Source organism: Pantherophis guttatus, chromosome 7 (genome assembly GCF_059756535.1).
Source record: "Pantherophis guttatus breed Tessera chromosome 7, ASM5975653v1, whole genome shotgun sequence".
Classification (NCBI taxonomy): Eukaryota; Metazoa; Chordata; class Lepidosauria; order Squamata; family Colubridae; genus Pantherophis; species Pantherophis guttatus.
Window position 1 is genome coordinate 33,423,468 of NC_142069.1, and position 15,049 is coordinate 33,438,516.

Here is a 15,049-nt window from a genome sequence, read left to right on the forward strand (position 1 = left end):
TTTAAGTGAGGAATGGCCCACAATGCGACTGTGATGCTCCAGAGCAAACTATAACACATATAGAATGTTTCCTCAGGAAATTTCAAGGCACCTGGGATAATCTCATTGCAGCCACATCAGAAGCAATTAAATGATTAGCTTCCTTAGTTATCGAATTATAATATCTATCCCATTAAAATTCTAAGACTCCGTATTATGATGTTTTTATTATGGTTTTATCCATAATAAAAGTATTAAACTTTATATCATGCGGATGCTCTAATTAAACTAAATTTGCATATCACGGTGACTCCTAAACTGGGAGAGTGGCTCCAACAGATCCCAGGAACAGCATCAGAGCTTTTTATGCAGAAAAGGATAGTGGTAGGAACAATTAAAATACTGCATGCAACCCTGTAACTCCCAGGCCTCTGACAAAGCACCTGAGATTGAGGCAATCACATACCACCCATAGGGGTCTGAAGGAATTTTTTAAAAATACACCTGTATGTATGCATGCACGCATGCATGCACGCACGCACCCACGCACGCACACACACACTTTATTTGATATGCGTCTGGCAACTAGCAAAGGAAAAACTATGGCATCATTCCTCTGTGTCCATTTGTGCTGTATTGCCATGACTATTGTTTTCATGCTAGATGATGACATACGTACTTGAGAAGGTTGTCAGTAACTTTGCCTGTCATGCCCTACATATATTTAATGAGGAAAACATGATTGACAGTTACTTGCAAGAGAGGCAAGAGAGGTGGGATATAGATCAGCAAAGGGGTTAGCACATGTCATGCTGGCGTAGTTTTCTGTTGCCTCAAGGATGAGCAGAGAACACTTCAACTCAGTAGTGAGGAAATGCTCATTTCACACATGACACTGCAATTGTTTTACAAGATCTTTTGGCATGGGATATACATTGTCTGCTTGTAAGACAGCCAGCAATTTGACAAACGAAATACAAATCTGCATCAAAAATGCAGGTTTATTTATCCCTGTTACTTATTTAGCACTCATATAGAGTTCAGTGAGTTGGGATATTAATATTATTTCAAAATACTGTGTAATGTTCCCTATAACGTAAACCAGTATTGATATGAGAGATGGAGGAAACTAAGACTAATGGATAGATAACTTGTGCCTATGTTTCAAACAGGAACTTCTGAAGTACACATTTTCTTGGAACTATACATGGTGTATAGATGATGAATCACAATATATCACTATACTTCCTCTAACTGGCTGCCTTTAAATGCTAAAACAGAAAGATAAGCATTTGACAAGTTGTAATACATGACTGATAAATTTCATTTGAACTATTTCCTTTCTTTATATAGACGAATAATTTTATGTAGTTTGAGTCTTTTATTATGCATTTTGTTCACAGTACTTATGTTAACACATACCATAAATTAAATCAATTCAATAAAGTTTTGCTGCCTTTTACGTGGGGTAGAAAGGTTACTTGTGTTCAAAAATTTTATGATTTCCACATTTAAAACAGACAATAATTATAAAACTATATTACAAAACAAGTGTTTGCATTTTGTTTCAAGTATTTACTGAAATGATCTTCAATATACAAATATTTTGTATATTGTATATTTTGTATATTTCTTGCTGTTTTCCACACTTCATAAACATTTATGATATTGAATGTTTATTGTATTGTTATATTTGTATTGAACATTTCTTATATTCCTGCAACAGCTCTTGGATATATGAAGAGGCACGCAAATGAATTTAATTAATTATTTAATACATTTCAGTTAAAATATTACAACAAAAACAATTACAACAAAAATGAAATCATGAAAAATTATTTCTCTGATATTGAAAATTGGAGATGATAATAGTTTGGGAAACTGTTAAGAAAAGGTGTGCTGTGTGAAACACTGTGATATTTTACCCCTAGATACCCTATTGTTTTCATAGGTACCATCGTTTTTGTTGGAAAGTTCAGGTTTAAAAATGCCTTTTCTTGAGATGCTCTGACTAGATGCAGGCAGAATGACTGCTGTTTATGCTCCCTGTTTGAAGTGACCATCATTTGAATGAGACAATAAGAAACATGGAACTATTATATTATATGCATGACACTTGAATCCTTGCATGTCCAGGTCAAATCCTATGATATTTCATTTGCTTCAGTATTGAACAAACAATATATATAGATCCCATCTTGAGTTATTAAATGCTACCTTTATATCATATGTATATGAGCTAAATATTGTTTCTGCCACATAGATTCTGAAAAAAAGCTCGCTTCTTGCTTTGATAAATGATTTTTTTACTAGAGAAACTCTCTGTGGTGGCTGAATAATGTTTGACTGTATTCTTTTTGCTACTTACTACATACAGGTATTTGTGCTTTCTTTTCAGTAACTTTTCTTATGAAAATAGTCACACAGATAGCTACATGCAGAATGTCCTTGTTCTGACTCTTGCACCAGCAAATTACAGCTCAATTTTAAATCATAGTAGGACTCTCATGGATGCCGAGAAGATCAATTTGGTAACTCTTTTATTTGCATTCTGGATACAAGAGATTTTTTGGCTAGTTTCATGGACTTAATGGCTGAACTACATCTACCAGCCGCAGTCCAGTTGCTTTGAACATTTCTAGTGCTATTGAATTTGTTCTTCACTTTCCACTACCTACGACCTTCTTTGTCAATTATCTGTACAGGTTCCTCTCCTAAAATTACTCACCTTATCCAATACTTCGCATGTTGAACAAGATTATACTCACATAATCCATATAATTTTCTGGAAGAGGACAAGGCTTATTAATTTGTTTAAGTAGTTCATTTACTTGGGATTTTTTTTTTTTAAACAAGTCTCAGAGGGGAGAAGGGAGGTATCAAGAACCACAAACAAATGTGGGCATGTTCTTCACCCATATACACAAAATATGTGTATTTATGTAGAATTCTGAATAAAACTTGAAGGAGAAAAACAAAAAAAAGCAGTACCAAAGCAATGACTCCGTTGATACCCTAACAATTTAGAGAAAAACACATCCTGAATAAAAATGAATAAAAATACACCATATGCTATTTTTCATCCAAGAATCTCTTAGGATCTAACTCTCCTTTTACTGCTTCTAGCTGAAAAACGACATCCTTCTGGGATACCTGGATGCTGTTTTACTCTTTGGACATGCTTTGAAAGTCCTTTTGTCCAGACAAGAATCAGTTTGTCCTGTTGATTTGATTGACCAATTCCGGAATATCACATTTCAAGGTAATTATAGGTCTTCTTTTAGATTATTATGGATAGCCTATGCAGCCCTCTTAAAATTGGCAAATGTTTTAGGACTGCAACTCTCAGGATTCTTGGTTAATTTTCTAAACGTTGCAATCCATAAATATCTATAGGGATCAAATTGGTACTGTGCAAAATTAAGTACCAAACATAGAGTTTATGAAGAGGTTTCTTAATGTTACCTTACAAATAATGAGGATGAAACATCTTATCAATACAGGGTAAATGAAACACTTTTTCAAAAATAATTTGATTATACTTTACTATGTTTTATTAAAACTTTTAAACATGTAGATAAAAAAGCACAAACTAAATAGTAAGCTATATCTCATTCCATTTTTATAACTGCAAAGAGGAGATCCATTGATAATTATATCTTTCTGCTATTGTTCTATGCTTTGATTTTTAAATTCTCCTTAATAATTTTCCAATAGGTCATGTTAAAACAACCATTTATCTGCCATCCAGTACAAATTGTCAAAGGCATTCTCTGCATCTAATTTTATTATTATTTACTATTAGTCTAATTAATTTACTATATAGTAAATTAATATCACTTGTTGACTGAAACTTACAGGTTAATATGATTTTTTCCCCCTTAGGTATTTTAGGTCCTCGAATCTTGGATAGATATGGAGATATTGATGTCAATTTCAGTATTCTGTACACATCAACGGATAATGAAGTGAGTACAATCTTATTGTGAAACTATACTTTTAGCAAGAATTAATGAACCAATCACTGACTAGAGATTCAATCACTCGGAGAAGTTAGTCATAGTTGTCCAGGTACTGAATCATGTAACGTTGCAGTATTGATGTTAAGGGGGAGGGGAGTCTGGGTAGGCTTCAAGAACAGCCCCATATAGAGTGAATTGCAGTAGTTCAATCAAGAGATACCCAAAAGTACGAATGACTATAAACAGGGGTCCTGATACAGAAATGTTCCAACTGGTACACAAATTAATCCAGGTGTATATCTTTATCTTCTTTATCTTTATCTTTATTTGATTTGTATACCGCCCTACTCCCGAAGGACTCAGGGCGGTGAACAGCCAAACAGTAAAATACATAAATACAAAATTTAAAAACAGGAAAAAATCGAATTAAACAATTTGGCCCAGACAAATTAAAACACCCCAATCATTTAAAAAACAGATTAAAATTTGCATATTAAAAAGAAAAGAGGGAAAAGATTAGGCCAGGCCCGCCTTGTGGAATAAAAAGGTCTTCAAAGCGCGGTGGAAGGTGCGCAGATCCAGGATCCTCCGTATCTCCGGGGGGAGCTCATTCCAGATAGTAGGTGCCCCCACAGAGAAGGCTCTCCCCCTAGGGGCCACCAGTCGACATTGTTTGGCTGACGGCACCCGGAGGAGCCCTTCTCTATGAGAGCGTACCGACTGGTGGGAGGCTATTGGTGGTAGTAGGTGGTCCCATAGGTAACCAGATCCTAAGCCACGGAGCACTCTAAAGATGGTAACCAAAACCTTGAAGTGCATCCAGAAGACCACCAGGAGCCAGTGCAGCTCGCGCAGGAGAGGTGTTACATGGGAACGCCATGTCGCTCCCATTACCACCTGCGCGGCTGCACTCTGTGCCAGTTGGAGCCTCCGGGTGCTCCTCAAGGGGAGCCCCATGTAGAGAGCGTTACAATAGTCCAGGCGGAAAGTGATGAGGGCATGAGTGACCGTGCGTAAGGAGTCCCAATCCAGAAAGGGACACAACTGGTGAATCAGGCAAACCTGATGAAAAATCCTCCCAGTCACGGCCATCAAATGCTCTTCTAAAGACAGCCATGAATCCAGGAGGATGCCCAAGTTGCGAGCCCTCTCTGTGGGGGCCAATGATTCGCCCCCAATAGTCATTGATGGCGCCAACTGACTATATCGGGACGTTGGAAACCGCAGCCACTCGGTCTTGGATGGGTAGAGCCTGAGCCTATTCTTCCCCATCCAGATCTGCACGGCCTCCAGGCACTGGGACATCACTTCAAGGGCATTGTTGGGGTGATCCGGGGTGGAGATGTACAGCTGGGTGTCATCAGCGTACTGGTGGTACTTCACCCCGAAATCACGGATGATCTCGCCCAGCGGCTTCACATAAATGTTGAACAGGAGGGGCGAGAGGACTGACCTTTGCGGCACCCCACATATGAGGCATATATCAGAAGAGGCTATTCATCTTGCTAACTATATTAATTTTTATCCTTATGTATAAGGTTATTAAGGATTATAAAGTTCTTTGCCCATGAATATGATAGATAGATAGAATGATAGAATTCATTTTAGTGTGATTGGACACACAAGAATTTGTCTTTGATGCATATACTCTCAGTGTACATAAAAAGACAAGATACACTCATTGAGAATCACAAGGCACAACACCCAGTGACAGTCATATGGTACAATAAGCAATCAAATCATACTAAAAAACAATCAATATCAATATAAATCACAAGGATACAAGCAAAAAGTTACAGTCATGCAGTCACAAGTCACAATATTTGGACTTCCTAATAGCTTTGTAGGACCCCTGGAGTCTCTCCTTTAAGTATAAAATTTATATCTTTAGCACTTTAAATACTCCTTAGTGCTTACATTTCGGGAGGAAACATATTAGATAGACGCCTATGTTAATTACTATTTTCATTTTAATCTGAACAAAAAATTAGACACTACATTAAAATAAGTACATTAACTAGCAGATGTACGTCAGGCAGGATTTTCGCCCATTATACCTGTAGAGCCAGAGATTAAATCTGCAAACTTCTGCATAGAAAGCACATTCTTTATTACTGAGCCACAGTCATCCAGACAGGCCCAAACAACAGTCCTATTCTTACCTTGGAGCAAAAGCAGAATAGTATATTAAACCATAGCTTAAAATTGATGTACAATTTAGAGTAATTTGAAGCTGGTAAACATTGTTGCCTGATTAAAATGAAATGGGAAATGTAGAGTTTTCCTTTTATTGTTTTTGCTGTGCCTTTGAGTGACTGCCTGGACAAGTCTCTGCAGTTTTCTTGGCGATGTTTGCCATTGCCCCCTTCCTAGGAATTTTCCTGGTTTACTGCAATTCAAGTAAAGGAAATCAAAGGGGCTTGGATGGTCATTAAGCAAAAGACTCCTTTATACTTTGACTAATAATTTATACAAGAGCTCAATATGAGATAGGTGGGATACAGAAAGGAGACTGAAAAGATCAAAGGAGGAGTCTGAGAAAATTACTTTTAATCACTAGTAAACTAGGGGAAAGAAGCCTCAGAGTGAAACCTCCTTCTCTTTTCTTCTTCCAGTTTAAACCCCTCCTGTGGTTTGACACAAATTTGAACAAAACTGTTGTGAAGACAACAACGCCTGCATTCATCTGGAAAAAAAACATGCTACCTACGGATACTCCTAACACGGGTGAGCCAATCTACCATATTTTTCGTTCCATAAGACATACTTCTACCGCCACCACCCCAAAAATAGTGCCGGTCCTTTGGTGAATAGCAGCCGGGCCGTGGTGGCGGGGTCCTTTTACAGTGCTGAACCCCACCTCTTCTGTCTTTGTCATTGCCCGCCTCTTCTGTGCCTTTTCCGCAGTGCAGGAGTCAATAGGCAGAGCTGGCACATGAGAGGACACCTATCTGTGTCCTCTCAGGCTCCGCCTGATATTTTCTTTCTTGTTTTCCTCCTCTAAACCTAGTTGCGTCTTATGGTCAGGTGTGTCTTATGGAGTGAAAAATACAGTAATTCTTAAGAAAGATATCTACAAATGGAATCAGTCATTTGCAATTGCCATAATTCATAATGTGTGTATGTATCTGTTTGAGCCACTTCTGAACATTATCTTGTTGAAAATGTATCAGCCCCTTTGCCTAGGTAATAGTTTCTGCATACAGCTAGTCGTTGTTTGGTGTTTGCCTCATTTAACGACCATTTGCAGTTACAACGGTGATGAGAAAGCAACTTTGCAACTAATCCTCTCATTTACAGCCTTTGCAGGTCTGTAAAGCAAGGGATGGCGGAAGTAAGAACAGTTGCAGGTTCATTAACTGCTTTGCTTAATGACCAAGTTGCCAGTCACAGTTGTGCTTACTAAACAAGGACTATCTGCATTTCAAACAAGGTTATGTTCCTTACATGCTACAGTATAAATTACAAGCAGGAATCAATTCTTTTTGGTTTTCTGAATTACTGATTTGTTATTTTTCTCCTATAATCTCAAACCAATTATAGATGTGCAAAACAAGTATAGATAAAATGGAAGAAACCAGGAATTGATCCAACAAGACATAATTACTTTGTTGATTTCAACCAATCACAGTTAAAAACAAAGGTTCACTGTTATATGAGAACAAAGTCAATGAAATATGCATCAATAGGATAGATAATAAAATGACTTAGATCAGAGGTCTCCAACCTTGGCAACTTTAAGCCTGGAGGACTTCAACTCCCAAAATTCTCCAGCAAAGCTGGCTGGGAAATTCTGGGAGTTGAAGTCCTCCAGGCTTAAAGTTGCCAAGGTTGGGGACCCCTGACTTAGATATATAGGTATATTCTCATAAAAATGTTTTTCTGTTTTGAATGCCAACCTCAGTTCCAAAGCAATTTATAATTAATCAAATATAAATATCAAATACAAAACATTGTATCATCATATAACTTTTTCAGGCATTGCAATGATTTATTTGGTTTGACCTGTAAGTATCCCCTTTCTGCATGATCAAGAGCTCATAGCAGTTGGCTTATTCCTGGATGGAGAAATAATTTTCCTATGTTTGCCACTCCTTCTTTTATCCTCCCAGGTTGAAGAAAAAAACCCTGCTTATTAAATAAAGAGTTGTTGCTATGGAAACACTATGGTTGACCTTGAGAAATAAGTTTGAAAGGTTAGGATGGTCACAAGATCAAATATTATCCATTCTATGAGATCTACAAAGAGTATTTTGAACTGGAAATTAATTAATAATGTATTTGATAACAAATGGTTAACATCTCTTGCTGGGTATATTTTATAGCTTTTCAAACTTGGAACTGATATTGTAAAACCTTTTAATATTTTGCCCTAATTTCTAATTAAAGCCATTCCAGAATTTTATAGGATGTCAAATAATATTCTTAAAAGCTAGAATACATTTGTACACAGTATATTCTCAAAATTCTAAATGTGCCCCCATATGGAAAGGATTATAGATCCCTCACCATAATCAGTGCGGCTGCACCACAACAAATAATCATTTGTTGTGCTACTATGGAATAACAGGCAAGGCTGATAAAACACATTAACTTCTTAGCATAATTGTGAGTCATATTATCTAGTGTTAAAAGAGAAGTGATCTTCAGCTACTCAATAAATTTCCCAACAGGTAATGAATGAATGTGCAGAGTTTATAAAATTGTATATAGTCTATCCTCCTAATTGCAGATGTTACATATCCTAGAATGGCTCTCAAAGTTACGTGTCCCAGAGGGAATGATACAAACTCACTGCTTTGACCCCCAATCCCCCCCACCTCTCTATATGTCAGCAGTAGGAGTAACTGATAGTTGACTTATAGTATTAGCTTAGTCTTCCCCAAATTACAGTTCTCCAATTGTGTTAAACTCACACATCTGGAGCCTAGCAGATTATTAAAAAGCCTTACACAGAGGACTCAATAAACAGAAAGCTATTTATTTAGCTCAGGAAGTTATCAAAATTGTATCGAGGTGGGTAGGGATTTTCCAATTGTTTGTTTCACTCCTGATTCCTGTTAAACTTTAATCTTGCATGCTATAATTTCCATTAGATATGGAAAGGTCCTCTCATTTCCCATACCAGGTTTTATTGTCATCCTTGACAGATCTATCATATTTAATGTACCCTTTCTGGGAAAAATATGGTATATCAATAAATGCCAAGATTCTGATAAATATGGGGCATTTTGGATGCAGACTGAGAACAGACTGCAAATGTTATCCAATAGCTGATATGCCTCTTTCAAACTCTTACATAGTTTCAGTATAATACCAGTGCTGTTCTTTTTTTCTTTTTTTTTTAAATCTTGTTCAGAAAAGCATTCCCAAAGGATTTCCTGAGGTCTAGTACCAATAAAATGTTCTATCTATAGCCAAATTAAATTGTGACATTAAGTATTGTGGCTCCATAGATTGCTGTTCTGTCTCTCATTGCACTGCTTATAGCATTTTTCTCAAAAAAGAAAAAGTTTATTTAAACAGTTATAAGATTCAGTGCAGAAAATAAAAGAAAAATCTCTCCATCAATATCCTGAAAATATAATATGTTGTTTGCCGCCTTATTTAATTCATTTCCCCACTTGATCAGAAATTCACAAAACTAATATAATAATAATGCCTGCTATTTAATATTCTAATTACATCTTAAATTGGGAAGAAAATCAGGTGGGAAGGCATCCAGATTTTTCCCATTGGAATATTTATAGCCACTAGGGGGCAGCAGCATACCAGAAATATATGACCTTGCTATTCTATATTCTAAATGTGAGCTTGTAATTTTATTTAAAATGTGCTGGGAGGTATTTAACCCCCTGTCATTCAGCTTAGGGTGCAGGGCAGGCAAGATTTTTGTAACCTGCCAAGTATATGAGCATGTTAAGTGCTCTATTTATTGTTGACCTAACATCCTGCTTTTCTGATAGGAACAGCCAGCCCAGATGTTCTGACAAGTTTGACCTTGTCACAGAATTAAGAAAATAAGGCTGATTTGTAGTTGAAAAGGTAGATGAATTGGATAGCTGTATCAAAGCAAAATAAGTAAATGTCAAGAGCTGTCAAAGTAGTAATAAATGCAAAAACTTCCCAAAAGAATTTAGCATAGAATCATTATAGTGTTGATAATGATCCATTCCTTTCCCCTTTCTCAAAACTGGAATAAGTAACTAGATGTAGGCTTTCCCTAATTGCGCAGTTGGGATTGTAGTCTTGGTTATTGGGCAAAGCAGTCGTTATGTGAGACATCACATGACCACTTCACTCAATAACCATGATCCCAGCACTGCCAGTTTCAGTTTGAAATGATCTCAAGAGTTGTTAAGTGAATGGATTCCCTCAAGAACCAGTAGTAAAACTGGCTGGAGGCTCCGCCCACCGCCCCGGATTTCATCATCAGCGATCTGCGCATGCGCGATCCCGTTGTGAACCGGTAGTAAAGGTAAGTAGAACCCACCACTGGTGCAGGGGTGCAGAAATGGAGAGACAAGGACCAAGCAGGCTGAAAATTCAAATAGGCATGAAGCTAAAATCTTTTTCTCCCTGCCTTTCCATACTGGTGGAGCAGCTCTGGGGCTGTGGGAGAAAAGGCACAGAGCTAAAATCCTTTTCTCTCTGCAGATCCATCCCTAGGAAAGAGGTCTGGGGAGGGGAGCAGGGAGAAAAGGAGTTTAGCTCTTTGTTTAGTTCTTGTTTTAACAAACCATGGTTAAAACAAGACTGACATAATATATAAAAAATCAACCTAGCAATCATTTAGGGTAGATAATAGGACAAAACCAAACCAAACCATTTATGACAAAATATGTATGTGGCTACAAATCCAGGAGTACTGGAGGCCAAACATTTTTTTTTCTGATAAAGTATCAGTTTGAGAGTTTGCTTCCTAAATCTCTGATGGTGAGATATTGATACTAATTTCTTGGAGGACTGGATTCATTACAGTACTTTCAAAACAGTGGCTCAAAAATGGTCGTTGTGTAAAATTTACTATTTTGTTGTACACGCTGTGTACAGTAATACAAGTTTATTTTGTTATACTATGATTTACCTTTTAAACTGCTTTTTAAGGATCTCGGTTTACCCATTCCTCTTTTTTTTTTTTATAGGTCCCAACGTCCTGACCATAGCTGTTTTCACACTTACTGCAATTGTGGTGCTAGTTCTGATCATTGCTTTGTTCGTGCTGAGGTATGATTGTATACATTGTCCTCCTTGGGCTAAAAATAGGGAATTTATAGTCCAACACATCTGAATGACCTCAGACTGGGAAGGCCAGCATCAGCCCACAAATACCTTTAGCTTCTTTCAAGTCTTTCTTCTGCAAAAAAATTACTCCACACAAATATCTAGACTGCATAAATCCCATCACTCTTTTTCTTTATTTAGACAAGATTCAAATTTATAATTTCTACTTACTTGTCTTTTATTATTTTTCTTGTTATGATGCATAATAAAAAGAAAACAAAAGGAAAAATACAAATGCTAATCCAACATAAAGCAAGAAAAATAAACCTCAGTCAAAATAACAAAAATTATTTAATCTTTTTTTTGTCAAGTTTTTAAAAATTTTTTAAACAAACACACATACAAACATACAATATATTTCCTTTGAACAGAGTATTTTGCCAGTTCACAAATTTAGACCGTATTTAGTCATTTCAATTTAAATTTACAATTTCTATATTTCCTTTTTGCCATATTAATTTCTCATCTATTTTTTAAGAACCAATATTACCCTTCATTTCATCTCTAATCTTAATTAAATTCAGTTTTTCCCTTCTAATCTATATTATATCCCTTCCCATTGTCATTTATTTGTGTATCTTTCCTCACCTTGGTTAGTTATGTAATATTACAGCAGTTTCCTTCTTATGATTATAATAAATCCTCTTATTTTATAACATACATTTCCTTTGATAATACAAATCCAACATTTTAGTATAGATCAGTTAATTATATAACTATCTTTTTTCTTTTTATATTAATCAATATTAACATGAATATTCCAGTTATTTCCATGTAATCCAATTCCTTACAAATCAATTAATTGTAGCCAATTCTGCTTTCAACATAATATACATTTGGAAGTATTTCAATTATTACAATTAATCATTTCTACTTTCTTCATATTATGGAATTAAAGAATTAAAAATATTCCAACCATTACAGTTTCCCTAGTTAACTTTAAAGTATTCTAGCTGTTATCCAAGCCACAACTTAATCCTTTCTACTTTCAACACCATATACCATTAAAGGTATTTCGATTGTTACAATTTAAACTTATTCATATTTCTTTAAAAAAAATGAAATAAAAAAACAAAGCTTATCATTATCTAAGTTTCAAAGATACAATACAAATATTCCAATTATTATTCATTTCATTTTTGCAATCATATGGTTTCCCATTTTTTTACTACAATTCATATTTCAATTCTAAATACATATAGCATCTTTCTCTTTCATTTTTTTCTCCCTTCCCATTTTTATTTTTACCTTTTTCTTTCCCCTTTTTTTCTTTTGTACTTTGAAATCTTGAGCTCTCCCCCTTTGCCCTAAATTTCCCATTGTTTCCCATCTCTTTTCTCCTTTTCTTACTTCCCCATTATTTATCCCACTGTTTATCCCAGTGTAATCATTCTGTGTTTCACAAATCTGAACTCTTCTATTTTGCCCTGCATTTCCTGTTGTTTCCCATCCTTTTCCTCTCTTTTTTTTCTTTTCACTGTTAATCCCAGTGTAATCATTTAAGTTTTTTGTGTTCTTTCTTTTTCTTTTTTTTTATTTTAAAAACAAAACAAACAAACAAACTCACCTACTAACTAATTTCTATTATTATATATACATATATACAAACCTACAGTGACATATTTCATTTTCTATCTATCTGACAGTGCAGTTTTTAATTATATTGATTTCTTCTAAATTTCATCTCTACCCATTTCCCCTCCTCTGATTTATCCACTGGTACCATCTATTCCAAATTGTAAAATATTTTGAGTCCTCCTTATCCTGTAACTCTAAAGTTAATTTGTCCATTTCCAAATTTTTCAATCTTTTTAAATAATTTCGGGGTTGTTTCTGTTGGATCTTCTATGAAGAAGACCAGGTTGTCCACAAAAGCTTGGACTTTGTACTCCTCTCTCTTAATCTTTAATCCTTGTATTTCTTTGTTTGCCCTAATTCTAATTAGCAGGTTTTCCAAAGTTAAAATAAAAAGTAGGGGTGACAACGGGCATCCCTGCCTTACTCCTTTATTTATTCCAAAAAATTTTGTTGGATCCCCGTTTATCAAAATACATGCCTTTTGGTTCTGATATGTTGATGTTATCATTTTTGTAAATTTCTCTCCAAAATTCATAGTTTTAATTTGTTGTTTCATAAATTGCCAATTTACTTGATCGAACGCTTTTTGTGCATCCAGAAAGATCAGGGCCACCTGTCTCTCTGGATGCACCTTGTAATATTCCAAAACATCCATTACCATCCTTAAATTATTTTTTATCTGTCTTGTGGGCAAGAAACCGTTTTGGTCCTGATGTATTTTGTTGTGTAATATTTTTTTCAACCTATTAGCAATTATACTCATGAAAACTTTGTAATCAGTATTCAACAAAGAAATAGGCCTATAGTTTTTTATTAATGTGGTATCTGCCCCCTCTTTTGGTATTGGGGAGATATACGCTTCTTTCCATGAATTTGGTAATTTTGCCTCCATCAGCACTTCGTTATATATTTCTAATAATATTCCATTTAATAATTCTCCAAATGTTTTATAAAACTCCGTTGGTAGACCATCGGTCCCCGGAGTTTTGTTATTTTTCTGTCTCTTCAGCGCTTCTTTTAATTCCCCTATCGTAATCTCCTTATCTAATAGTTCTTTTTCTTCCTCTGTTAGTATTTGCACTCCCTCTCCTTTTAGATACTGTTCAATTTCCTCCATTGTTACTATGTCCTTCTCATAAAGTTTTTGATAATATTGGACTATTACCTCCTTTTTCTTCTCTAAGGTCTGTTGGATCCTTCCCTCATCATCTTGTAGCTTCTGAATTGTCTTTTTTTCCCTTTCCTTCCTCGGCCTATACGCCAACCACCTCCCTGGTTTATTTGCGTGTTCAAAGTAATTCTGCCTTATATATTTTAAAGTCATTGCATATTTCCCTTGTTCTAATATATTCAGCTTGTGTTTTGCCGCTATACATTTTACCCTTATTTGTTCATCCCCTGGTTTTCCTTGCAATTTACATTCCCAATTTTGAATTTCTTCTCGTAATTTATTATATTCTTTTTCTCTCTCTTTTCTCCGTTTTGCATTATATGCTATTGTAAGGCCTCTTACATACACCTTAGTTGTGTCCCATAAGTTTTGTAGGGAGGTGTGTTGTTTTGTATTTTCCTTGTAAAATAATTCTAACTCCTTTTCCATGTATTTCTTATATTCTTTTTCTTTTATTAACTGTATATTCATTGTCCATCTATTTTTCTTTCTCTGCTGCCCCTTCCACGTCATCATTATTGGGTTGTGATCAGCCCAATCATTTGGTAGGATTTCTACCGCTTCTATTTCCATCATTAACATACTGGATACCCATGCCATGTCCAACCTAGACCAGGACTTATGTGGATTTGAATAATATGTAAAATTTTTAATTTCGGGATTATAGAATCTCCAGCTATCTATCATATTTAGTTCTTCCACCATATCTATAAAAGTTCTGGGCAATACATTTTTCTTATTTTTATTTTGCTGGCCACATTTATAATCTTTTCTTACATCTAAAATAGCATTGAAGTCTCCAATCAGACATACATTTTCCATTTTTTGATCCATAATTTTCTCATGCACTTTTTTATAGAATTCTAATTGTTTGTTGTTTGGGGCATATATTACTACCAACAATATATTTTTGTAGTCATGTTTTAACTCTATCATCACTATTCTACTTTCAGTATCCACATATCTTATATTGCTATCTATTCCTTCCTTAATATATATCACTACTCCTCTTTTTTTCTCTTCTGCCAAAGATGAATATGCTGTACCTAATTTCTTATATTGTACGTATTTTATG

General features: G+C 35.4%; 1 protein-coding gene across 1 annotated transcript in view; it reads left to right on the forward strand.

Annotated features, from left to right (window-relative positions):
* Window positions 1-15,049, forward strand: part of GUCY2C (guanylate cyclase 2C) — a 92,966-nt gene that overhangs the window by 29,653 nt on the left and 48,264 nt on the right. The window contains exons 7-11 of the mRNA XM_034403390.3: window positions 2,378-2,510; window positions 3,106-3,241; window positions 3,865-3,947; window positions 6,557-6,668; window positions 11,087-11,168. Coding sequence (XP_034259281.1) covers window positions 2,378-2,510; window positions 3,106-3,241; window positions 3,865-3,947; window positions 6,557-6,668; window positions 11,087-11,168 — 546 coding nt within the window. The remainder of the gene's footprint in view (window positions 1-2,377; window positions 2,511-3,105; window positions 3,242-3,864; window positions 3,948-6,556; window positions 6,669-11,086; window positions 11,169-15,049) is intronic.